The following is a 26,849-nucleotide window of genomic DNA, read 5'->3' as shown; positions in this document are numbered from 1 at the left end:
CACATTCAAACTTTACATAACAAACAGTGAAATACGTACAGTATATGAATGAACATCACTGGATATCATTTGATGCGTTCCTTTAAACAGTTCTTTACATTTGTTTGTATTCAGCGGGAGAGTGAAAGACAAACCAAGAGAAACTGATTTTCTGTTAAACCCATCTTCATTTCCTCTGAGGTCCCCTATGCTGCTGTGGAAAATGGAAAGAGTGTTCTTGTTCCATCTCGTGGGTGTGTGCTTGTGGATTTTGTTCATCATGTGTACTAGGACTATCCCTCTTCAGCTATTTCTTTCTGCCTTCTGCTTATGTCTTCATCTCCAGACATCCAGTGTGGGACCTGTACTGCATCTATCCCAGCTCCGTCGCACCATGGCCATCCTCAGGTCCGGCCAGTGGCTGCTGATACTGATCTGTGTGATTCTGCTACAAATGCATCCCGTTGAGATGCTGCGAGTTGATTCTCTGTCCCGGAAACTACGAAAACTCAACGAGCAGGTCAGTTTGAGTGTGTTTGTGTGAATCATTGATGCATTGTAATTTTTTTTAATGTACCACCACAACCGACTTGTAGGAGTACTTAGTAAGACTTGTTTACCATACATTTGCGCAATTTATACTTAGTATAGCCATAGGAGTAATAATATTTAGAGTAACAGTAGTAGTAATTCCTGCAGTAGCACTATTAGTATTCTAGTACAGGTAAGTGCAGTAACAGTTGTAGCTGAACAAAAAATAGACCAATCAAGACAGATTTCTAAGCTGTCTAATCAAGCTGTTTGTCCCAAACAAATATGAGCGTTCATCTAAAATAGAAAAAGGATGATAAGCTACAAGCTAGAACTGAGCCCTGTGGGACCCCACACAAGAGAGGAGCAGGGGAGGACACTGAGTCGCCAAGGCTAACACAGAACGTTCAATTTCATGGATTTCATGGTCCACTGTATCAAATGCAGCAGTTAAGGTTAAAAGCACTAAAATAACACAGTCACCAGAGTCAGTAGCTAAGAAGATATCATTAAAAACCCATAAAAGAGCAAATTCTGCGCTGTGCAGGGTTTTAAAACCGGATTGGAAAACCTCAAGAATATTGTGTTCTTTCAGAAAGTCTATTAATTGACTGTAAACTATCTTCTCCAGGATTTTTGAGAGATAAGGTAGTGTGGAGATTGGCCTGAAATTGGCGAGAGCTGTAGGATCTAGCCCAGGTTTTTTGATCACGGGTTGTACTACTGAATGTTTAAAATACACAGGGACAACACCTGAGGAGAGACTGCTATCAATAATTGAAAGGACAGAAGTTCCAACAGTGGGGAAAACCTCTTTAAGCAGTCAAGGAGGGACAGCATCACTTGGAGAGCTTGAGGGCCTCAACTTACCAACAATCTCCTGTAAAAAGGACAGTGTCACGGGCTCAAACTGGTCAAAAACAGCAGAGCAGGTGACAGAGATTGAGGGGTCGTAAGCAGGAGGTGAGATGAGAGCCCTTGTAGAAGAGACCTTGTCAATAAAAACTAAAGAAAATTTTCACAGACAACAGGAGAAGTCTCTATACCAACAGTCTGCTTGGCATTAAGAGCTCAATCAATTGTTTTAAACAAAGCACAAGGTTTGTGACAGTTAGAGAGAATTATACGAGACAAATGTTCTCTTTTAGCATTTTTCACGGTTTTTTGATAATGACGCCAGCAGTCCCTTAACATTTGAAGAGACACCTGCAGTTTGTCCCTTTTCCATTTACGCTCAGCTTTACGGCACTCACGTCTGGCAGCACAAGTCGTGTCATTTAACCAGGGCTCAGATTTAATATTAGGCTGCCTGGTTTTTAATGGAGCCACAGTTTCTAAAACAGTCTGGCAGGTGGAGTGAAACCATGAGCTGAGCTCCTCTGTACTGCACACAGACCCAGGAATGACAGAGTTATGATTAAAAGCGTCCGAAAACTGAACAGCAGTGGAAGGGTTTATGACGCGACAACGCCGAGAAGCAGCGGCAGATTTAACTGTAACTTGTCTTGGTGACAAGAGTAACCTCAAATAGCACAGGCATATGATCAGAAAACACTGCGTCACAAATCTCTAGTTTAAAAACAGGCAAACCATACGATAAAACAAGATCGAGTGTGTGTCCATGTTCTTGTGTGAGTCCAGACACAGACTGCACAAGACTAAAAGAGTCAATGAGGTTCAAAAAGTCAATTGCCAATGGCTTTTCAGGTCACATTTAGGCATAATTTCAGCCAGGAAGTCAGAAAATTTGTTTAAAAAGTCCTTATTGTATTTAGGAGGCCGATAGACCACGGCACACAGCACAGTGTGAGAGCGACCCAGTTCAAAAAGGCTCAGTTCAAAGCTGGTGAACGATAATGGGGATAACTGCTTACATTTATATTGATTCTTGAAACAGTAGCGATTGAAGTGTTTTTGCAAAAAAATCTTCTTCTTCTAAAGCACTTTAGTGCTTTCATCTAATGTAAAATTGTAAGATGTTTGAATGTGATTCAAGTGTTTTTGCAAAAAAAAAAAAAAAAATCTTCTTCTGTCACAAAAATGTCCTATGCACTTTAGTTGATGATCAACTCACTTTTGCACTAATTTTTAAATTGTATTTCCTTTTATTTATTGGTTTTTAGTATTTTTGACGCCTTTTAGTACTTTCATCTAATGAAAAATTGTAAAATGATTGAATGTGATTAAAGTGTTTTTGACTTTGACTGTGGGTCTAAGAGGACTGCAATTTCATCTGTGCTGTATGTAGTGCATATATGGTACATTTGACAATAAAGCTGACTTTGACTTTTTGCATCTGAGTTGGATTACTTCCCAATTTAATGTGGGACCTGCACAAATTTCCCTGAATCTATTTATCCGCATATCCATTAGTTTTCTTCTGTTTTATCTGGGTCTGGCTCACAGGAGCACCACTCTCAGCAGAGAGGTCCAATGATTAATCAGAGGTATGAAAATAAAGTATTATAAATCATGAAAGCATTATTCAGCAATGATCTTTATCTTGAAAACCCTTTTCCTAAACTTCTTCGTCTCTATTCAAACTTTGTAGGGTTGTACAGCTTTATTGGCCAATTTGTAAAACTACTGCAAAATGGCAGAAATGGTGGAAAAAGTCTTGTAACAATGATGAGTCTTTAAATGGAGTAATCATAATCATGTTTTTCCCTCTTCTGGAGTTTTGTAGTATTTTCCTGACTTTTGGTTCATATACCTGAATAAAGCCTTATACTTTGCTTTTAGTTCCAGCAATTCCAAGCACTGACCCAAACCCGTTTGGAGATGTTGGCACTGAATCAAAACAAGAACTACTCAGAGAATCTGGAGAACCATGTTCAGGTCTTGAGTGAGCATTGGCGCCACATGTCACAGGACCTTGAACTCTTCAAGCAGAGCACAACACAGGAGATCGATGCTCTCAGGTTAGAGCTCAAGAGCAAACACTGAAGTTGATTTTAATACTTGTCATGTATAATATACAATATATATCATATGTGAGCTGGTATATTGTGAAATTTTTCGCATGATATTTCCTAAAAAAATTGTCTTGGAAAGTAGATTGAATGAGAAGTGAGAAAAAAGTCTTAGGTAACGGGAAATTCCAGCAATCTGTCTGAGAGGCCAACAGGAACTAGATACTAGCTACATGTGAAAAGAAGATGTGTGCGTGTGTGAATCAGTGCAGAGTCAGACATTAGAATCTGGACAAGGAAGCCTTTCTGACTTTTCTTTTAGCATTGGTTTTTTTTGTGGGAAATTGTATAGACACACACACACACACACACACACACACACACACACACACACACACACACACACACACACACACACACACACACACACACACACACACACACACACACACACACACACACACACACACACACACACACACACACACACACACACACACACACACACACACACACACACACACACACACACACACACACACAAATTTTATATTATTTAAACTTATCTATACTACAAAAAAAAAGACCTTGAAGTCAGTCAGAAAGACAAAAAATGCAATTGAGTAATTATGAACAGGTCTGTTTGTAACATACTGTATATAACAAGAATAATAATAAAAAAATAAAAAGGTTCTCTTGTGATGATTACTTTTCCAGAGAATGGAGAGGGAAACTTGAGAAGAAGAGTAAGCGATTGGAGGGCCGTTTGGCTTTGATGGAGAGAAACATGAGGGAGAACCGCCGCCATGCCCAGAAACAGAGGCCTGATCCATCTCATGACTTCTTCAACCTCACTCTGGAGCTCCAGAACCAAGAAGAAAGGCTGGCTGCCCTTCAGGCCCAGCGTGATGAGCTTCTTGTTGGGCTGAAAGGGCTACAGGAATCGCTGAAAAATCAAGCACTACGTGTCACCCGGTTGGAGGGCCAGCATAGTGAGGTCCTGCTGTTTGACAGAAGCGGGAATAATAGAGATATGCAAATGGAAGGAAAGCCACTCAGCTCCAAAATTACGCATCTGGAAAATGATGACCTAAGTAAGAAAAACCAAAGCACCAAAGAAGGGCTACCCGGAATGATTTTGGGTAGACATACCCAATCTGGTCCAGAAGGTATCAGTCACATCCAAATAAAAAATCAGTCAGATGCTGCAACTCTTTATAGAAGCCTCCCACAGCCCCACGCATACAAGGCATCACCAAAACAAACTAAACATCCTAACGCTCAGCAGCTAAAACTGAAGCCAGATTCTTACCCACAGGTGCAAATCCAGTATGCAAATGTTGAACCCCAGGTCATGGAGCACATGCCCCAGCCTGACCCTTACAGTCACCAGTCAAAGATCCAGATGCAGGCCCAGACCAATCCTTATTCTACCCAGCAGGATCCACTCCAGTCCGGCCAGACCATTCCTTATCAAGTCAAAACCTCACCACAGGAGCAGCAGAAATCCAAGCATCAAACATACAGTCACAGCAGAATCCACCTGGAGGATTCATACCCACAGGCTTCAAATCCTCTCCCACAGGCCCAGTCTGAGCCTTCTCAGCCCTGGGCAAGTATGTGGGATGGAGAAGAAAAGGAAAGGGACACAAAGAAGGAGACGTCAGCAATCCATAACCTATTACAACTTCCTTTGAGGCAAAAGATCCCTGCACAGCCGTTTCCTAAAAAGGATGCAACCAGTAAGTAACTATTTGTACCTATACAATGTTTTAAAGTGGTTGGTAATGGGTTTAATACTGTATTACAATCATAATCAATAAAATGTTCCTTACAAGTTCTACTTGGTCTTAATGTAGTGTCGACTAATATTTCACCAATTTATTGGTAATAGTCTGCAGCAGATTCAGCGTTCTGAATGTGACTTTTCTGCTTAATTCGCTTTTTGAGAAAATGACATGGTAACATACAGTATATCCTCCTCTTTCCTCTGTCTGCAGTCTGTAACGTGGACTCCATGCTGGTCTTCCCCTCGGCCTCAGCAGACAACTACGTCACCTTCTCCCTGACTGTCCCCGACCTTCCTGAATTGTCTGTGTGTTTATGGCTCCGTGTAGAGACATCGTATGTCGGCACACTGCTCTCATATGCCACAGATGACAATGACAATCAGTTAGTTCTGTATGGACGCTCCTCTGCTTCATCCTCCTCTGCATTTTCTTCACCTTCCCACCTCTCTTTCTCCTCTTCTGCATTCTCAGCTCACTCATTTGACTCCTCTTCCTCCCCGTCTCTGGACTTAATCATTGGAGACCCTGTCTACCGAAGTCTCCCTGTGTTGATGCTCCTGGATGCTCGGTGGCACCACCTCTGCATTGTCTGGTCTTCCATACAAGGACATTTCTGGCACTACAGTGACCGCCACCTCACCTCGTCAGGCTCCAACTTCAGGAAGGGCTGGGAGATTCCAGGAGGTGGCTCACTGGTGCTTGGTCAGGAGCAGGACAGTATAGCTGGAGGGTTTGACTCTGCAGAGGGTTTTGCTGGGCAGATGGCAGGGTTCAGGGTGTGGAACAGGGTCCTGAGTGCTTCAGAGGTGGAGGGAGTGGCTGAGGGAAGAGGTGTGCCCAGAGGGGTGGTGCTTGACATGGAGGATATAAAGGAAGTGCATGGAGAAGTGCAGCAGATGTCATGTGAATGTTTAGAGTTCTGTGTTGGAATTTAATTTGAAAACTTGTTCCTTTATCTCAGTATTTCTTATTCCTGTATATACATGTTGCATATATTCTAATAGGAATTTAAGATTTAATTAAACGCAACCCACAAATATCCCCAACAGTATTTCAGTATGGCATACAATGCTTTTGGGTTGGTGTTTCCAGCGCATTACTACATATGTTAAATTTTCTTTTAATTAGTGTTTAAGGTTGAGCTTGTTTTAATGAGTGTAGCTCCTCATATGTTAGAAATATTCCTGTATTGTCGGAGCAGCGCCTGTCTTAATAAAATAAACTTTTAATTATTTCAGAAAAACATCCATGTTGTTAACCTGTGATACAGCAGTTGATTGAATTAAATGACAGTCATGTGTTTGTATATCATTTGACGCGTGCTTACTGTAGTTCCAGAATAAACTTTAAATTGTGTATGATCTGAACTAGTCTATCGAACACTTGTTACAGCTACATTTGGTGGGAGCCGTTGGCAAATACTTCACTGGTGAATATCGGCTGTTTTGGGCTCCTATGAATGAAATTGGAAGCAACATGAAGACTTTGTGTCCACCCTAACATTTTTCCCCGGTAGCCTTTTATATTATTGTGTTTTTGGTCAGAAATGTTTTTTCCCTTGAATCAGGAAATTAACAAAAACTCAATTTAATTTTTTGCTTCTGATTCACAGGAATAAGTTAACCACTGCTGGTACATCTTACTCAAAAGCATACATCAAATTACAACCAATAACATCATCACTGATGTTATTGGTTGCAGGTTACAAATTAAAGTCTCCTACTGATGTGTAGCATTTATTTGCTCATCATTATCTAGATGCATCAGCAAACAATCAGTACATAAGCATCGTTTAGACTACTTTTCTTGTTTTGACTCCTCTTCTTTTAATTTGCATCTTTAACACCAGTCAGTATTAATAATAATTTATCTATTCCTTACTTGGTTTATGGGGTGTGTGTGTGTGTGTCGGGGGGAAGGTGTTTATTTCATATTGTGTTAAACACTTTGTGATACATTTTCTGTGAATGAAAAGGACTACACTTCTTTTATTTGACAGCATCAGGGCAACATCTAAAAAGCAAAAAGCACAATGAGCTAAAAAAAAAAGACGAAATGCAATGAATTAAAACTGCCCAATAGTACCGGTATATGAAACACTTGTAGCTCCAACAATACAATGTCAAACAGACTACACACCTTACATATGAATGGATTAATAATTAACAATACTCCCTCTTCTGAGGTAAACATTGTATATACAGGCCAGCTCAGTTTCCTACAATAGTCTCAAAACATGGAACTTGTGATAAAATCACTATCTTGAAATTAAAAACAAAGTGACAAATTAAATCCTGATTCTACTCCATTTTCCAACTCCAGAATGTTTATTCCAGACATCCCCAGTCCTAACAATTAAAATCCAACCTGAAGTTGTGACGCAGTCTTTCAAAATAACAAATAATTACTTAAATAACTTATTCAATAAAAGTAAAAAATACACAAATCATTATTGTTTTTCTGAATCTTTTGGATACCTACAAATAAAAAAACACTTCAAAATACCAGTAAAGAATCATAATTCTTCTCCATACACTGGTCAACAATATTTGATCGACACTGACGTAATTACTTTCAAGTTTAATTTTTATTTTTGCCCAGGATCATTAAACTACAAATCCCAGCATCCACTTTACGAAAGCGATATTTTTGGCCCTTCACGCGATCCTTACAAAACGTCACGAGTTATGGTCATGGGGAGCTCAGACTTAGCAGCACTAAGTAGCCAGCGATAGCTGAAACTGATGAAATAAACTAGCGGCGGACAGGGCGGCGAGTTACCGAGGGGGCCACAATGGCCAACATAACGACCAAAGTGTCCTGGTCCAGCCGAGCCGATGAGTCCGTGACGGCCGGGGAGGGGACACCCCTCCTCAACGGGACCGAACAGCCCAGACACTCCAGACAGGTACAGCTAGCATGTTGGGGAAGATACAGTACCTTGAAAGCTGTTGCTAAGATAGGCGGTGATGGTCGTTATTAACATCTATTCGGTTACATTTGATGCTGCACGTTTAATAAATGCTTGTGCTGAATATTAACCAAATGGCGCATGCCTTTTCGGGTGGGTTTTCCTTTTTCTTATGTTCGCAGTTATTAAAAAAACATACAATGGTTTGAAAAGCTACCACTCCCAGTGGCTTCTTATCTGGACTGCTCACTATTATATCTTATATCTGTCAGTAATATTAAAAAAGACTATCATCACGATCTGTAAACCTGTCACAAGCCTCAATAGCGATGATAATGAGGTAGAGTTAAAGTTAATTAAAAAAAAAAAAGATTTCAGGTAACATGTGCCTGCTTTAAATATTATTTTAATCTTGCACAAGGTTTATTCTATCCTTGGTAAACGATTAATTGATTTACAAGTAAAGTTAAAAATGAGACATATTAGAATTTTGTCTTAAGGGTTGAATTAATTCACCTGTCTAGTTAAATTAGAGCCATGTGAACATACAGTATATCGTTGTGTGCTGCTCTTATGAATGGCCTGAATGTGTGGGTACACGAGGAACGTTAGTGGCATTAAAATAGTTTCACTTTCTATGTAAATCTGGACTCAGTGGATTTAAAAATGCACCATTCCAAGCTGCAACCAAACTGCATCCGTTGATGCAGCTTGGTTGCATGTACACTTAGGAAAGGTTTTTTTTCTTGCATTTTTCAACATGTAGGTTTAGTTAAAGGAGTCTAAGTTCTCTGAGCAGTTGGTCTGAAAACATATGCAACTAGTCCTACGATACCACAATAATGAGTGCTCACTATTCCATAATAGAGCATCTATTCCATCGTTATGGATGCAGAGGAACAATAAAAACAGATCACTTCACTTTCTTGTTGACCATGTGTAATGACACAGGATCTGGATTGATCTGAACGCTAGAAGCAGCATTGTCACCCTTTTTTAGCCTGTGCATGCAAACAAAACAATAAGAAATTGTTTGAGGCATGATAAACTTTAAACTCCACATCCTTACACTGTGATGTTGGACTAGTGAGTGGGAGCCATGTCTGTAGAGTTATATAATCTGAGATATACCTAAGACAATGCATTTGCTGATGGACACGGTGGTGCATTTTTAAATCCTTTCAAAGCATACTTTGAACATACAGATTTTCTTTAGTGAACAAATGCGCCTATCAGATGATAGTTCTGCTTCAGTTTGACTATGTCACACTCACTGGTAAGAGGAGTGTCAGTCACTGTGTGTGGGGTTGATTATGTCTCAAAAAGCATTGACCTTAGCTGGATGCAAACATCTGTTTGATGTTTAAAGAAAACGCACCATGGAAATTGCTACCCATAGCCATACATATATTTCTGTTACTGTTTGTGATGTCTAGCTGTCTGAAGGAGGCAGTATATTTCAGATAGGCAGACTCAGCACGGTGGATTTGGAGGAGGAGATGGCATCAGATGAGGTAAAGTCTGAGTGTCATCCCATTCTTTGTCTCTTTCTGTTGCCTGTTGAAACATCTCTCCATTTAGTGGCATTACTTTTAGACAGCTCTTGTGTTTATTTCATCCACTATATCAAACAAAACTCCAGCAACCAAAACCTATGAGAAGCATCAAGTTATCTTACAGTTACACACACAGCATCATGCATCATGCTCAGGCTGACTTTGTGTACACATGAAACCCAAGACCTGATTTGTAAAGCATCAGTGCACTTAATTTGACCTCTATTACTTCTTGCTGAAAATGGCTCAAGCCATATGAGATCGGACAGTGACAGTTGACTCATCCGCGCATAAATAAACATGACTGGAAACTTCCTGTCTGTTTCCACCATGATACACTGTAAAGGATGAGTATTTGCAAGGCATACGTTTGATACTGTACATTCATTATACTGTACATTCTAAAATGCATTTTCAACCATTCGTATAGAAACAGATTGATTTTACATACTGTGAGAAAACAACAATAGCAAAGACACAGGGAGTTCAGCCGAGATCGTTTCAAAAGACGCCTTCTGGCAATTATTTTCCACAAAATTCAGGCTTAATCACGTTAGCTGCTGCTGCAGTTAGATCAAGGTCAAATCTCAGTGCAGCACCAACCTCCTCAATAGTTCCTTCTTAAATCAAGCCCTCATCCAAATTCTCATTATTGGCATGATCTAATAAAGCTATCCCTATTATATTTTGTTGGCCACTGAAATATCAGGTAAGAAACATGAACAAATGTGGATTTTTTTTCTCCTCCTGAAATAGACTTGGCATAAGAGTGAAACTAAGAATTCCAGATATATTCAACGTGGATAGGTGACATTTGGGATCTGGTCCTTTAGATTCACTACAAAACTCAATGGATTCTTTTCGTCACATGTTCAAAGAATGATTCACAAAATCTGTCAAATAGTTTTTGTATAACCCTGCTAAGACACAAACATTATAATTGTCAGTACAGGATGATTGAAGAAATGTGTTGACTAAAAAACAGATTAAACTCTGTTGTTATTGTCTGCTGGAAATGGGATGCCTTGCATGTGATTTTCCTGATATGGTGTGAACAAACGTTTATGTCCACTGTGCTGTGGTTTGTTTCTGTGACTGTCAGCTATGTAATGTCTAGATGGGTGACAGCTTTATGACAGGCCATCTAAACATTGCATGTAAAGCAGAGAGCTGTTACTGTTCAGCCACAACATTATGAACACCTGATCCATTGAGTCCTGGGCTCCACCTGACCTCTGAAGGTGGAGGTGTCTGACACCAACATGTTAACAACAGAACCCTTCAGTACTTTGACATGCGAGGTCAGGCCTCCATGAATCAGACTTGTTTGTCCAGCAAGTCCCACAGATGCTTAGGCTCTCATCCAAACTCACTCATATCTTTACTTTTGCCCATTTCATCCACCTTTAACGCTTTGCGTTGAGGTCAGACTATTCACTCGTTGTGTAATATTTTGCGTCCAATAACAGGTGCCGTGATAAAGAGATATTTAATGCTATTTACTTCAACTGTCACTGGTCAAAATGTTATGGCTGATCAGTGGAAATTTGCATGCGGCTCACTTGTATGTGTGTCAGAATACACTTTTTTGCACCCCAACAAAATGGTTTGCAATAATGTTGAGAGACACCTACAAGAATTCCCTTTTTTTTTAGGTTGTAGAGGGAACACTTTTTCTGACATTTCCCGCATCTTACATCCACTCTAGTGGTGATGCTCCAGTTTTATTTGATGAAAATTGCTAAACCTGTCCCCTTTTTCTCTTTTACTTTTGTATTCACTCTGAGATTTCAGATTTTTGTGAATTGCTTCTGTGGTTCCTGCTAATGTAGCCAAACTGCATGACTCCCCTGATGTCATTAGTTCCACACTCATAACTGTGTTGTCACATGATTTAACAGACTAGAGGTCAGAAGTGCATTTTATTTTCATGCACGTGCTTTTTTTGTGTTTTACCATACAGGACTCTCTCAGGGGAAGGCCCAAAGAGATCCCTCATAATGAGAAGTTGCTTTCACTTAAATTTGAGGTAAGTTAGCCCATTCACCAAACAGTATAGGCTGCACTACAGTTAAAGCTTTTTTGCGTTATTCAAAATGAAACTTTGCAAGTAATTAGGTTAGTCCTTGTTGGAACTCAAAAATGCTCAATGTTGATGTTGGGAAACTATAAATGAGTCACAAAGCCTGGGCAACACAGTGGAATAAAGAGGGCAGTGATCCTGTTAATTAATGGAAACACACACACACACACACACACACACACACACACACACACACACACACACACACACACACACACACACACACACACACACACACACACACACACACACACACACACACACACACAAAATCATATATCAAAATCATATATATATCAAAATCATATAGATCATATTTTTGGGATCTGTTCATTATGATCAGTTGAGGAACAGAAGTAAATATCTCATTATATGTTTACCTTTGTTTTATTGTTATTCCAGAGTCTAGACTATGATAACATTGAGAACCAGCTGTTTCTGGAGGAGGAGAGGAGGATGAGTCACATGGTAAGTAAAGTGAAAATCACTAGAATATATAATTGTATCTTAATAATAAATGTTGATAATCCATCTATTGTTTTCACTCGCACCCTGCCTCCTCTGCTTGTTTCATTTTTTCTTGTATGCTCTCATTTTGTATTTGTAGGGCTTTCGCTGTCTGGAGATCAGTCGCTGGGTGGTCTGCGGTCTGATTGGCTTTCTGACGGGCCTGATTGCTTGTTTCATAGATATTGTGGTGGAGGAAATGGCTGGAATCAAATACCAAGTGGTCAAAGAAAGTATCCTGAAAATTCATTCAAGTTGCACTACTCAGACTAAAATGTTTGCTCTAACTGACTGTTTACATAGTTAGGATAAGCAATTTGTTTGAGCTGAACAATGCTGGGTGACTCACTTAGCTAATGTCACCTTTGTGTTTTAAGCCCCTGTGTATCCTTCCTTGACCTTTGACCCTTCACAGACATTGAGAAGTTTACAGATGTTGGTGGACTGTCAATCTCTCTCATACTCTGGGCTATTCTCAACTCCGCCTTTGTCATGGTGGGGGCTATTATTGTTGCTTTTTTTGAGGTGAGACTTAAGATAAATAAATAATAATCAGGTGTAACAAGTCATTAAGCAATGGCGTGTCTGGGAAGTTTGATGGAGACATTGGCAAGACTGAGAATTTTAAAGGAGAATATGCTTCTCTAGTCAGGCCAATCTGGATAGCCTCGGTTAATTTGGTGCTCAGAAGGGGAAACTGAGGTCAACTTTCTTTATTCAAGCAGAAAAAAATGGATTTGCTTTAGATTTTGAATTTCTTTCTCACAGGATGTCTAGTGTGACTTCTGTTGTTATATATATGTTATAGCATGTTATTTGCAGTAAGATGATGATTCTAGTTTCATTTTGAACTTGAAAAATATCAAATTCTCTGATAAGGACTGCAGAAAGTATTCCTCCAGTCAGAAGCCCTACATTATCATCTTCTATCATGAATTACTTCCTCCCCTTTTTCATTTTTCTTTTTTCACATGCAGCCCATTGCTGCTGGAAGCGGTATCCCACAGATTAAATGCTACCTGAATGGAGTGAAGGTCCCCAGGGTGGTACGACTTAAGGTACAAGCACATAAACACACCTAAATGGCTGTGCTGCAGTGACTGTTTTTTAGTGTTCATGAACAATGGGTCTGACTTCCACAGACACTGGTGGTGAAAGTGTGTGGTGTTATCTGCTCAGTAGTCGGTGGTCTGGCTGTTGGAAAGGTAAACCTTAACCCTCTTTATAACACTTCACTTACAGGCCAGATGTTTAATGTCCTCATAGTCCTGGATTTTTTTATTCCAATGGACAATCACCATTCTCATTGTCTTTGATATGACTGTCAAATCTTAGCTGCTTTTCTGTTTTCCCATAATCCTTCAAGGAAGGACCCATGATTCACTCTGGCGCTGTCGTAGCTGCAGGAGTCTCCCAGGGCAGGAGCACCTCCTTGAAGAGAGACTTCAAGGTGGGTTTAGAAACTGCTCAACAGAAAGACATAAAAAGTTGAACTGGAAACTTCAGACTTTTTTTATGTTCACTTTCACTTCTCAGTTTAATCAAATGTGATTCAAAGTGCACTTTGTATGTTGTTGGTCATGTGTGTAAGTTTATTGTAGAAGTATTTACCTCCCTGATCATCTCCAACAACAGCAGTACCACTACTATGCATACACTATGCTTTGTTATGTCAATTTCACCATGAGATGTTTTCTTTTTGTAGAGCTAAACCTATTAGAAACAACATCATGTGATGAAGGATGCCGATAATGATTGTGCTTCATGTAGGAATGAGACATGACTAAAAGATGGATGGTTAAAGAGGAATATTAAATGAAAATGAAAATAAAATTATTGAATTCTACTTATGACAAAAATGATTCTAGTACAAAAAAATACATGAAATTATTCTCTGTAGAAAAATAGAATAAACAGAATAACACAAATGATTCATGATGTAGTAAGAGTAAAATGAGAACATTTTAAAAATTGCGTGAAGGCCTTCCTGAGCAGATTGACTTTTAATTTGATTTATCAATACAAAGATGTGTGTCTGCTGAGATCCTGCTGAAGGCTGGAAGCAGAGTCACTGAATGTTTTTGTTCTTTTGTGTGTGTAGATCTTTGAATACTTCCGGAGGGACACAGAAAAACGTGATTTTGTGTCTGCTGGAGCTGCTGCCGGGGTTTCAGCTGCTTTTGGAGCACCAGTCGGTAAAAAGATAACAATCTTAGAGCACGGGGCAAACATGTAACTTTATTTTTCATTTCACTCAAAAATGCCATTTGGCCTACCTGAACAGAGGAAATCTGCAATTATGCATACAAAGACAAATTTCCACCAGTGTTTTAGATATTAATAATTTTTAGGAGATACTACAGGTTGATCAATGGAGGATGCCACCAGAGGTTTTCTGTGCTAATCTTCTTGCTATGTGTATTTTTACTTTTTTTTTAACCAGTAGAAGTCTTATTAATCATAGGATCCTCAGGTTTTGTGACTGTTTTCTTCTTTGTGGACAGGCGGAGTTCTGTTCTCTCTTGAGGAAGGAGCGTCTTTCTGGAACCAGATGCTGACATGGAGGATAGTAAGTGACATTGTCCTTAGTATACCTCCCCACTCTCATCATAAAGGAATGCTTGTGCAGTTTTGTGGAGGTTGATAGATCAGTTAAACCTTTTCTGCTTCTTTTTCTCGTCTCTCCTCCTCATCTGCAGTTCTTTGCTTCCATGGTCTCAACCTTCACCCTGAACTTCTTCCTCAGCATCTACCACAACAAAACCGGAGACCTTTCCAGTCCAGGTCTCATCAACTTTGGACGCTTTGAGAGTGATGTGAGAATCCTTTGTCATATGTTTTATATATTTTATTCCGTCTTTGTGCTTTGGTCATCAGTGCAAATGATGCCATAATATTTTTCCCTTTTTCAGAGTGTGGCCTATAACCTCTATGAGATTCCCTTGTTCATCGCTATGGGAGCTATAGGTAAAGACTTTACTTTGAGGTGTGCCTGACCTTGATGTAAGCGGATTGAAGCGTCTGTCTAACCATCCGTTTCTGAATTTCAGAGAGGTCTTTTTTTATACTTACATCCACTCGGACACAAGTATAAATTGTTTTTTCAGTAGTTTACGCTGTAGAAGGTTACCTGTCTAAAGGTAACTTTTTGTCACTATGAAAGTCATGAAAACCCAATTTTTATTTATTTACTTATTTTTTATTGAAATGACAGAAATGTGGGTAATAACTTGTGTCATGTAAAATGTAAGCTGCTCCTAATTGGTTTACATAATAAGTGAAGCATTCATTTTCATCACCTTCCTTTTTAGGTGGATTGCTAGGAGCCCTGTTCAATGTTCTCAATTACTGGCTGACCATCTTCAGGATCAGGTAAAGTATAGAACAAGGTGAAGTGTACAGCTTATCAAAAGGAAGAAGACAACAAAGAGGTTCACCTTTTATTTTCTGGAATGTCCATAAGGTAGTTATAAGCGGAAAACTTATTGCAAAGACAACAGCAGTTAAGATAACTACATGTATAAAGGAAGCCTACAAGAAGGAAAAGGAGAAGCTGTTTAAAATGGAACCACATAGAACTTCATAAGCTTCCCATAATTGAAGAATTTAACGATAATATAGATTATTAACCACAGAAATTGAGAAGAAAACAAAACAAGATTTCTGAAACAATCAAATTATTGCAGTGGGGTAGAAGGCAACCGAACTACTGGCAAAAGGGTAAAAAAAACAACAACAGACCAACAGAACAATTCACTAGGTAGGGGATATAAATTCAAGTCAGCTAATCTATGAACCCAAAGAGATTGAAACTAAATTGATGGACTACTACAGGGATTTTGTGTAGACAACCCCCTTCTGCCTCCTGCTGACTTAGACCAAAACAATAAACTGGAGAAAGCGTAGACTACTGGGATGGACAGCCTTTGATAGGTGTATTTTCCCCAGTTCTTTTGACCAGAGACTTAAACATTCAGAATGGAATAATGGAAAAATGTACAGTAAAAATTGGGAATTTTCATGAGATTAAACAAAGTTATGAGCTAAGTAACCAAGAATGATTTAGATCCTTGCAACTAAGGGAGGTTTTTGACAGAGAAATAAAATATACTGCAAATTTGGATTAAATGGCCTGATAAATATAGAAATTGGCATATACAAGTCAAAGGAATGCAGAGTGATTTCTACAATGTTTGGCCACCTAATGGAGAGAAGAGAGAATACAACTTCATAGATAAAACTGAAATGGGAACAAGGTGACTTCTGAGGATGAATGGTTGCATATTTGGAGGATACAAAAATGTACATCATTGCATGTTTGAGGTTGTATTACTGGTAGAACTTAATGAGATTTTTGTATCACACCCAAAATTAGGGGAGAAAATATTCTTTTGTGTCCTGGACACATTGGAGGAAATGTGGGGCTATAAATGTAGATCATTCTCATGTTTTTTGGCTTTGCCTTTAAATTGTAAATCATGTTGTTATTGTTGAATTTCTGGGCTAAGATATACGCAAGACATGTATGTTATTTTATTTGGCAATATGAAAGAACTTGTGGTGTTGAAAGAAGACAGATACTTAAGGAAAATTTTGTTAGTAGCTTGTAAAAAGGCGATCACGAGAAGTTGACATAAGCCAGACCTCCCAACAAAAGATATCTGGTTGAGAATTGTGAATGAAATATATGTTTTGGAACAATTGATACACAAGATAAAGACTCATGAAGAACAATGTCAGGAAAAATGGGTTGAAATAGATTATCTACACACCAACAACAGATAATACAGGAACAGACTGTAGAAACATGACGATCCAACTTTTTTCTCCGTCATTTGCGTTTGTCTAGTTCTATTAGCAAAAGTGCACTAATGGAAAAAAAAGACAAGGGGTGAAGTGGTTCAAACTGATCAAATTGTCTTCAGCCTATAGGAAAAGTCACATTTGATATTGTGACTCATTAAGATTTTTTTTACATGTGTCAAGAAAAACAAACCCGGCTGGGATAAAGCATGCCATCACTACACAAACACAGGGTGGGGATTAAGACAAGGAAGTTTTCATGAGGGTTCTTCTTCTCAGAAGTAGTGTATCTTGTGATTGTTTAAAAATAGATAAAACAGGTACGATCACTGTCTGACTGACAAGTCTGGGAGCAGAGTATTAAGATACCTGTGGTTTTTCATTCTATGTCTGTTGTTGACTGGACCGCTGTGTTTTGTTCTGTATATTTTCAAAAAATATAACAGCCATACTTAACAGTATTGTGATGAAAGAACATGGAATCTTTCACTGTAGCACATTTAAACAACTGCAATCATGTTACAAGTTCAAATGACGGTTTCAGCTTGAGAACTGACCAGGTTATCCCAATCAAACACAAATACCTTCACTTAGGAAAAGTGGTGTTTGCAGAAAACGACTAGTTGCACAAACAGACTCTTCTGACAGCAGCTTTTACAAACCAAAAAAACCTGATACATTTGACGCTACCAAATGCAACTGATACAACCTGTAATAAACATATAATAAAACATTACATTTCTTTTAAAAATTTGATTTAGTTAATGTAATACTTTTGTGTACTTTTATGCTGCCTATTTTACAGTTTATCCTTTTTCATCTGCAACCCCTATAGTCTGTGGTCAGAAAGGCTTGTGAGAAAGGAAAAATGTAAAACCATAATTAACCACAGATATTTAATGCAGGATTATTGCAGCAAATAAATCGCTACAGCAAATAAATCAGTACAGGTATTCCTCAAGATGTGAACATTCGACTTCTGAACATTCGTAGATACAAACAACTGCGCGGCTCCGTGTCTTACTACTATAGTTACCTTTTCTGCCTCAGCCCACGTTGAGCAGACTAATATTGACACCCCATAGATCATCAAAGTAGAAGATAGATCAAGATTTCACATCATGCTAAAATAACTCAGTAAATGTCAGACTTAGTGAAAGGTTTGCTTTGATATCGGACTTCATGTGGCCGTTTTGGTTTTTCTGTGCATCATCTGCAGTGCTTCGTCCTTCTTTTCTTGACATCTCTGTGAAATTCTGAGCAGAAGATGAATGCACATGAATTTATGTGCGTGGGGACGTTTGTGAACATCGAGACTGCTGACAATTCGGATCTGGTTGAAAGTTTGTGCCAGGAGGAGTTAAATGATGTAGGAACTATCTTGTTTGTGTTTTCTCTCCCTGTCTCCCTTTGCTTTCCCCCTTAACTCACAGAGGTGCAGGCCTTACCTCTGTGGCAATAGGAAATTCTAATAAAGACTGACAATTTAGTTCCCAGAAAGGACTGGTGATGGTCACATGCACACATTAAAATATATAAAAGATTTTGCTGCAAGACTAAAATAAGCGTTGATCTCATAAAAAGTTGACCCCCTTTTATGGTGTTAAAATATGAGAATACATGCAGACAAGACAAAAAAAAAAGATGTAGGAACACTGAATGCTGAACTTGGGACGTTTTGCTATTTGATTTTAGTCATTGGTTGGGTTAACTGAGAAACTTAATGGAAATAAAACAGAGTAATCAATCATTAAGTGCCATGTCAAACTTTTGATTACAAGAAAATGCATTAGTGTGTCTTCACGTAAATGTATTGAAATTCCTTAGTGGCTTAAAGCTTATTTTAACTTCTACACCCCGAGGATAAAATTCATTCAGCAGAGGTAGAGATGTAAAGGTTACATTACCATAATAGACTATTTTATGTGTTGTTTTTATATCTTGTAATTGTTTCTGGTGAATCTTAGAATTGTACTTTTGTATTTAGAGTAGTAATGGCATTTAAATGACCTCAAATAGCGATTACAGTTTGAAATGTAATAAATAATGAAGTGCACAATTTAGCTTAAAAATAACCTCAAATAACCAATTGTATTCGTAGATTTAGGACTACCTGTACCTAATTATACCTCTGTTATCTATTCCAGTGAGTGGTTAGAAGGAAATGTTTCATTGGGTAATGATGACTTAGCACCCTTGACAATTCTACAGCAACTTGCCTGAAGGCACAAGATGACAGCTTTGGCAGGGAATGATTGTTTTCCAATCAAAAACCTCAGATGGGAAATTCCTTTCTGAGCCTGACAGTATTTGGCAGGTGTTAGCTTCCTTATTTCCAGTGTTTGACATTTTCCTCCTCTTACATTTTTCAGGTATGTTCATCGCCCTTGTTTACAAGTGATGGAGGCCATGTTAGTTGCTGCAGTGACTGCAACAGTGTCATTCACTATGATCTACTTCTCCAATGACTGTCAGCCTTTGGGGCCAGAACACAATGAAGAGTACCCACTGCAGGTACACACCCCTCTGACACATGTCGCCCTTATTAGTGCCTAGAAAACCTCTTCCTGACATATTTAGGACGATGAAGAGTGACGTTAAGGTGTCTATTTTGAAAAAAGGTTACGCTCTCATCTGCTTCACATATACTGTATGTTAAATGTGAAATAAATGTGTCATCGCGAATGAGCTAAACAAAGGCTCAACATTTTAAATGACCAACATTTGCCATTGTGAGCATGTTAGCATGCTGTTGTCACATTACGACATTCCTTCAGTGATTTTTGTCTTTCCTAATGTTCTAATTGTTGAGTTTTATGGCAGCATGTAAATGTCATGTAAGAGCTTCAGCAAGGACACAAATCACCTGTCTCTTGTTGTCTGTTTCTTGAAGTTGTTTTGTGCAGATGGAGAATATAATGCCATGGCAACAGCCTTCTTCAATACTCCTGAGAGAAGTGTTCGTAGTCTCTTACACAACCAACCAGGTGAAGCCGTTTGCTGGTAAAATAACTGTATATAGCATGTAACTTTTTTTCTTAAACAATGGATTTCTTATTTTCTATGTCAAGTGTTATTTGCTCTCCTTCTCCCCCTTAAAGGAAGCTATAATCCTTTGACGCTGAGTTTGTTCACCCTGACGTATTTCTTCCTGGCATGTTGGACATACGGCTTGTCCGTGTCTGCTGGAGTCTTCATCCCATCACTGCTAATAGGAGCGGCTTGGGGAAGGTTGTTTGGAATACTGCTGGCTTCCATCACCCCCACCGACTCGGTTAGTGTGTGTGAATGATGCTCTGTAATTTAGTTCTGTGTTGAATTTTTGATTGATTCAAAGCCTAAACCCCCACTTTTGGTTTATTTAAAGTGGTCTTGTTGTTCAAAGCACAAAATGGAAATGGATCTTGTATTGTAGATTTTTGAGTTTGATCTTCTTGAAGTAAACTAATGTTTTACATTTTATGTTTTACTATTATTAGATCTGGGCTGACCCTGGTAAATACGCCCTGATTGGAGCTGCAGCTCAGTTAGGTGAGTAATGTTAACCCTGTCATTGATAATGATTTCAGCCCTTAACATAAATTTAAATGGATGGATTAAATCATTAATATGAAGGACAAGCCTTTTTTAGTTCTCAGACTCCTTGCAGACTGTTAGGAATTTTTATTTATGTCAGTGGACAGTTAATGAAGGTTATGGGGAGACTGTTCACAGGAGTGAACTTCTATTCCCAGCAAAAAGAGATTTTTGTGTCAGGCCCCTTTTATAGGGGCAGGGTCTCCACTCCCTGACACTGATATGCTTGATTACTTAACTTCTGATGAGGTCACTCCGGTGGCATTCCTAATATGAGAGAGGATGATCCACGTTTATATTTATTCTGTTTAACATAAAAATGAAAATGGAAGGTTAGCACCAGTAATTATGTACTGCTCCTCACAGGTGGCATTGTGAGGATGACTCTCAGTTTGACTGTTATCATGGTGGAGGCTACAGGAAATGTCACATATGGCCTTCCTATCATGTTGGTCCTTATGACGGCTAAAATAGTAGGAGACTACATTGTGGAGGTAAGTAAAAAGATGTCATGTTCCTGTCTCCATTTATCTGACTGCCCAATGTGGAAAAATCAGGATTTCTGCTCTTAGTTTAGTAACAACGGAAATAGAGTGGCTCATAATGAAACAGAAAATTTATGTAAATTACAGGGATTGAAACACCTCCAGTAAAAAAAAATCTTGTGATCCTAACATCCCACATCCATTTCTTTTGAAGTGGACGTGGGAACACTATGGAGTTACAGTTTAGCTGCCATCTGGTGGTGAGAGTAAATCATTTCCTGTTGGTACAAAACAGCAAAATGCGCTGTTTCTTATTTGACAGAACTAAATATAAATTGTGTTCATAGTGAGCATGGTGTTTGGGAATGGGACACTAAGACAGACTCTTCTTTCGTCAGGGTCTTTATGATATTCATATTAAGTTGCAAAGTGTTCCCTTCCTGCACTGGGAGGCTCCTGCCACCTCCCACTGGCTGACCGCTAGGTAAGATCTGTTCTGTCTGTTAGCTCAGCGAGAGCCAGTCTGTTTTGACCAAGGGTTTTTATTTCAGTTCAGTGTTGTTGTGAAGAATGTTTTCCTTTGTGTAAAGAACTAAGTTTAGGTTTCAGTCCAGCACTTACTCATTCAGGTTTTTTTTTCTTTTTTCAATTGTCTTAACCAGAGAAGTGATGAGTTCCCCAGTCACCTGTTTGAACAGGATAGAGAAGGTGGGGACTGTTGTGGATATCCTCAGCAGTACATCCACCAATCACAACGGCTTTCCTGTTGTCGTGCAGGTCACTGATAATGATGAGGTAGTGTATGGGTTTGGTTTTCAAATTAGGTTTCTTCTCTTTTAGGTAGCACAATTAACTGACTTCAATAAATAAAATGAATAAGTAAGATCCTCATACTTTGTTTATGAGCTGCTTAAGGTTAAATGTCCTGTAGCAAGAGTAAGTAGATGATAGGCAAAAGATTATAAGGCATGCAATTACTGTACTTCTGTGACATCACTGAATGTTATAGACTGATATTGTACCAGACAAGCATTTAAATTAAACTTTAATCTTCAATTCAAATATAATTAATTTATTTCATTTATCACACGCTCTTTTCTCCAATTCAGCCAGCAAAACTCTGCGGCCTCATCCTCCGCTCTCAGCTAATTGTCCTCCTCAAGCACAAGGTAGCATCAGTTGTAGTGAAGATCTTAACAGTAAGTGTCATTTGTCTATTTGAGTAGAGCCATCCCCTGTTCTTCCTCTGTTCTGGCAGGTGTTTGTGGAGTTGGCCCGGTCCCGGCTGACCCAGAGGAAACTGCAGCTGAAGGACTTCAGAGATGCATACCCCCGCTTCCCTCCTATCCAGAGCATCCATGTCTCACAGGATGAGAGGGAGTGTATGATGGACCTCACTGAGTTCATGAACCCTACGCCGTACACTGTACCACAGGTGATACGGCGTAGGGTTTTTAATATCAAAATGAGTTTGTTTGAAATTTACTGTAGCTTAACATAGTTTTACATTGTTTGTGTTCTGGTCTCTTTTCTATTTCAATATATTTATATAAAATGTTTTGTGTGGTTTTTTTTAATGTTATAAACCTGCATTCATTCCAGACCCTTTTTTTGTGCTAATGATAGTTTAACATTAGTCCCTTGTTACTCGCAGTTAATGCATTCCAGGAACCACACGCGAAATTCCGCAGTGTAGCGACAAACTATTTTATTATTTACGGTAATTTAAACGTTTATTGAACCTTCCCCATTCTGATATTAAACAAACCTTCTGTCTGTATTACCTTTTCCGACACTCTTATAGACTGTTTAAATCACTTTTGTGATTCACGGAAGTTCGCTGCGTTCCGAGACTCACGGAACGTAGCACACTTCTGGATGGTGTCAGCCAATAGAATGCGTGTACAGTATCACGTGAATACCTACTAAAAATCAGCGATGTAGTGAAGCCACGCGTGTTGATGCACGAATGCGTGAGGAATTACTGTACATACTTTGTCATTTTGAATTTGTGATTGAGAAAAAATTTGCTCAGGCGATAAATTGCTTGGGTGCTGAATGACAACAAGGCCATTAGAGGGAAATTTTGCCCATTCCTCAAGATGGATCCCAAGGGGGCAAGATTCGCTCACTGTTCAATACTGTTGGGGTCGGGGAAGTGGATGCTATTATAGAAAACAAGGAAATAGCCATTCAGTGAGATGTACTGTATAGCAGGCAGATGATGGTGAGAGCGCAAAAAATCACTCGGGCAACAAGTGACAACAGCAGAAAAAAAGTCTGGTGTGAATGCTGTTTTATGCAAATGAAATACGTTAAGTTAAACGGGATAATTTGTTTGCAGGAAACGTCTCTGCCTCGTGTGTTTAAGCTGTTCAGAGCGCTGGGTCTCAGACACTTGGTGGTGGTGGATGATGAGAACAGGGTAAGAGTGTGTGTTTGTGCTTCACAGTCTATGTCTATATCCTTTACCCATGTGTGTATGACCTTTATAAGAACACTTCTTCGTATATAGATCATATAGTACATCTGAGTGCTGTGATGATGATGATGATGATGAGGATGATGGCGGCTCTAATTTTCCCTCAACAGGTGGTTGGACTAGTTACCAGGAAAGACTTGGCCAGATATCACATTGGAAAACATGGACTGGAGGAACTTCAGCTGGCACAGACATAACTCACACACACATACATTGAACTACGACCACCTGATGCCTTGTACACTGAAACGAACCACCAGCTAACAACCCTATAGGTCACAATCAGGGGCCAACAAAAAATCTCTTTGATGCCAAAATGTTCCCCTCCCATTTACAGACCTAAAAAAGAGTGACTGAAATATCAAACTACTCTTGGTGTAAAATTTGGAAGCAATATAACGCACCACTAAGCCTCATTCCTTTTATTCATTGATATTTTCAGTATTTCCGTTGTCATTATCCGTTTGTTTGATGGCAGTTGTGGTAAGGCACGGTACAGGGTGTTTGCATTTTTGTTGTTGTTTGGGGTAAAATGAAGTCATAATTAAATTTTTCCAAACAGATGCGTTCCCACCTGGAAGAGAGGAATTATCAGTTTGACATGTGTTCGCTGGTAAAATATTTTAGTGTTGTTCTTCCTCCTCAACATCATGAATGTTCATGTTCAGGAGTCAATTCAAGAGAACACAAATTATTTAAGGCTACTATTTTCCATTAGTTTTGCACTGAACGAATAGCATTATTTATTGTAGATGTTTGGAAGTTTGTTTTAATTTGTAGTATTTAGGATTCTGCCTGTCGGGTCAAGTTGTGGGTTTCAAATATTCCAACATTAAAGATACTTTCACTAATGGAGTGAAGAATGAAGAGGAAACTTAACAGCTGCTGGATTATTTTTGAATTGTGGCTCCTTTGGCCTCTCATAAAATATATAATTACATGAGTTCCATGAGTTAATATATTTTAATACTATCAGTAAAATATTGATACTCAGAGGTACAGACATTATTTTTCACACCTCCAAATGTTTGCACGTTGACTAACTACTGAAGATGTCTCTTTTTTTTAGATATACCCACAACTATTCCCCCTGAAGCTATAGATGAATGTAAACTGTTGTTTACACCACTTTCGAAAAGCAGTCATTTTGTTTCTGCAGTCAGACTAACAACCAGTACTATGATTTAATATTGTCACTGTGTCAATCTAACATTTCTTCAGATGTCACTGTTAATTTCTTTTTTGTGCACGACATTAGTTTTATCCTTTGGATTTTTTTTCTGTTTTTGTGAAGTTATAGATGTTAAAATACAAATATGTCAAATTTTACAACCACTGGCTACGCCTTTTGTGAATTAATAAAACTAATCTACTGTTATGTTATTTGTGTATTATGTATGTATCATGTATCTATTTATTACCAGCATCTGTGGTGGCAATAATCTGGTTTTCTTAATATATTTACGGTCTAAATGTAGCAGTGACACGTCAATCCAATAATAATACACACTGGTGTCCATGTTTATTTCTGTGATCTGACCAAATTCATTGAACAGCCGTCTTTTCAGTGGATAGACTGGAGCAGCAGGAAGTCTTCGGCTGCTGAGAATTTTAGCAGGTTTTTCATATCTAATGAAAAATGTTTCTGCATAGCTGAACTCAAGGGGCTCTTTATGCTTAGGTATTCTTTATAACACCATTCCTGGTGACATTTTTCAAGCACACATTTTATAGACGCTACTCATTCCACTGGGGGCCACTCCTGCTGGTGATTTATATTTCCATAAAGCAATCTGGATGTCATGAATTTTTAGTACTACAAGTTGGTGGAGAGACAGGAGAAAGGACCACTGCTGACACTGACAGGTGAATTATAGCGCTAGGCAAGAACATTAATTCAGGTTATACTGTTGTTGATCATTTTAAAATAATAGATTTGCACCTCTTTCTAAGTATTTGCAATGTCTGACTCTAAAGACAGTCTTCAGCTTATAAGATATTAACTAAACCACAATCCAAAGTAATGGACAGTTGATTTTTGAGGTAATAGTCAAACGAATAAAGGGACATTTTAACATTTTGTCCTGAGGTTGAAATGATAAAACTGTTGAAACACTTCGCTTGTGGTGTTACTAAAGTCACCCATATCTATGTGTTGAGAGCCATTAATCAAAGTTGGGATATTTCACTTTCGAAGTCGCCGGCTATCAGACAGATACATGCTTGACATGTTTTGCATTTAAATGATACGTTAGGCTGGAGCTGCTTCGGTGATATGAAAATTCTTTTACAAAAGGTACAAATAATAATTACAATAATATTAATGGATTAGATTTATATAGCGCTTTTCTGGACACTCAAAGACGCTTTACATCGGATCCATTATTCATTCACTCCTCATTCATACTTGGTGTTGGTAAGCTACGTGTGTAGCCACAGCTGCCCTGGGGCGGACTGACGGAGGGTCTACAGCGCAGAATCACTGCGTTTTTGTCGATAGTCCCGTCTTTGTTCTTTTTATAAATAAACTTTCCGCCCAAAGGTCCGATTGGGCTTGCCTCGCTCTCCTGTGTCGCGTCCATCTCTGTTGTCAGTCGCTCTGCTTTTGAATAGTGGCGCAGGTAGGAAGTGACGTCACTGCAGCCTACGGGTCTCTCAATGGGCCAAATTTAAAATGCTTGCGCATTGACTTGCCATTCGCGATTGCGTTAATTTTTTATAGCGCGTTAATTTGCAGCGGAATTAATCTAATTAACGCTTTAAAGTTACAGCCCTAAATGAAGGTAATGACAAAATGGCCAAACATCCAGCTTGATTAATTACCTCAGTAATCAGAGTAGTAACGAGTTTATGGTAGCCATCAGTTATCAATACAAAACAGCATGGCATTAATTTCACAAATTATATTCCCATTCAGAATAAAATAGACTAAAGCAGTGAATGAATCGGCACACACAATGCATGATGTATACCACATCCCTGAATCTAAATCAAGCAGTTTCAAGTTTCAACTTAATTTATTTTTGTATAGCCTAGATTCACAAAAGATGCCTGAAAGGGCTCCACACTCTGCACATGGACAACATAGTCATTATGCAAGCATGTATTAAGGTCATGTATTAAACATCTCACATTACTCTAAGCATGTCATACTGTAGTGAAGCATTCCTGAAATTCCAGGAATGCTTCACATTTTTTTAATATCGGAATTTTACCTGACACTCTCAAATCATG

The 26,849-nt window shown here is 38.8% G+C and overlaps 2 protein-coding genes across 3 annotated transcripts; both read left to right on the top strand.

The window, feature by feature from the left end:
• The first annotated feature begins 314 nt into the window (after positions 1-314).
• ptx4 (pentraxin 4, long) lies at positions 315-6,712 on the top strand. Its single transcript, XM_068337221.1, has 4 exons — positions 315-499; positions 3,253-3,431; positions 4,140-5,164; positions 5,423-6,712. The coding sequence occupies exons 1-4, from the start codon at positions 374-376 to the stop codon at positions 6,145-6,147; spliced, it is 2,055 nt and encodes a 684-aa protein (XP_068193322.1). The 5' UTR covers positions 315-373; the 3' UTR covers positions 6,148-6,712.
• Positions 6,713-7,902: 1,190 nt separating this feature from the next.
• LOC137609757 (H(+)/Cl(-) exchange transporter 7-like) lies at positions 7,903-24,648 on the top strand. Of its 2 annotated transcripts, XM_068337021.1 has the most exons (25): positions 7,903-8,120; positions 9,560-9,637; positions 11,643-11,708; positions 12,165-12,230; positions 12,370-12,502; positions 12,685-12,794; positions 13,247-13,327; positions 13,412-13,474; positions 13,636-13,719; positions 14,371-14,464; positions 14,774-14,838; positions 14,969-15,085; positions 15,182-15,236; positions 15,581-15,641; positions 19,445-19,586; positions 19,966-20,059; positions 20,174-20,346; positions 20,552-20,603; positions 21,015-21,142; positions 21,532-21,617; positions 21,796-21,928; positions 22,243-22,302; positions 22,392-22,568; positions 23,478-23,558; positions 23,726-24,648. In XM_068337021.1, exons 1-25 carry the CDS (start codon positions 8,007-8,009, stop codon positions 23,810-23,812), a joined length of 2,400 nt encoding a protein of 799 aa, XP_068193122.1. In that variant the 5' UTR covers positions 7,903-8,006; the 3' UTR covers positions 23,813-24,648. The 2 variants fall into 2 exon arrangements, with proteins under 2 accessions (XP_068193122.1, XP_068193123.1); XM_068337022.1 differs by lacking the exon at positions 9,560-9,637.
• Positions 24,649-26,849: the final 2,201 nt, after the last annotated feature.

This window comes from Antennarius striatus, chromosome 16 (genome assembly GCF_040054535.1).
Source record: "Antennarius striatus isolate MH-2024 chromosome 16, ASM4005453v1, whole genome shotgun sequence".
In the NCBI taxonomy this organism is placed as follows: domain Eukaryota; kingdom Metazoa; phylum Chordata; class Actinopteri; order Lophiiformes; family Antennariidae; genus Antennarius; species Antennarius striatus.
The sequence above is the reverse complement of the archived record's forward strand: the minus strand, read 5'-3'. Positions and strand labels throughout refer to the sequence as shown.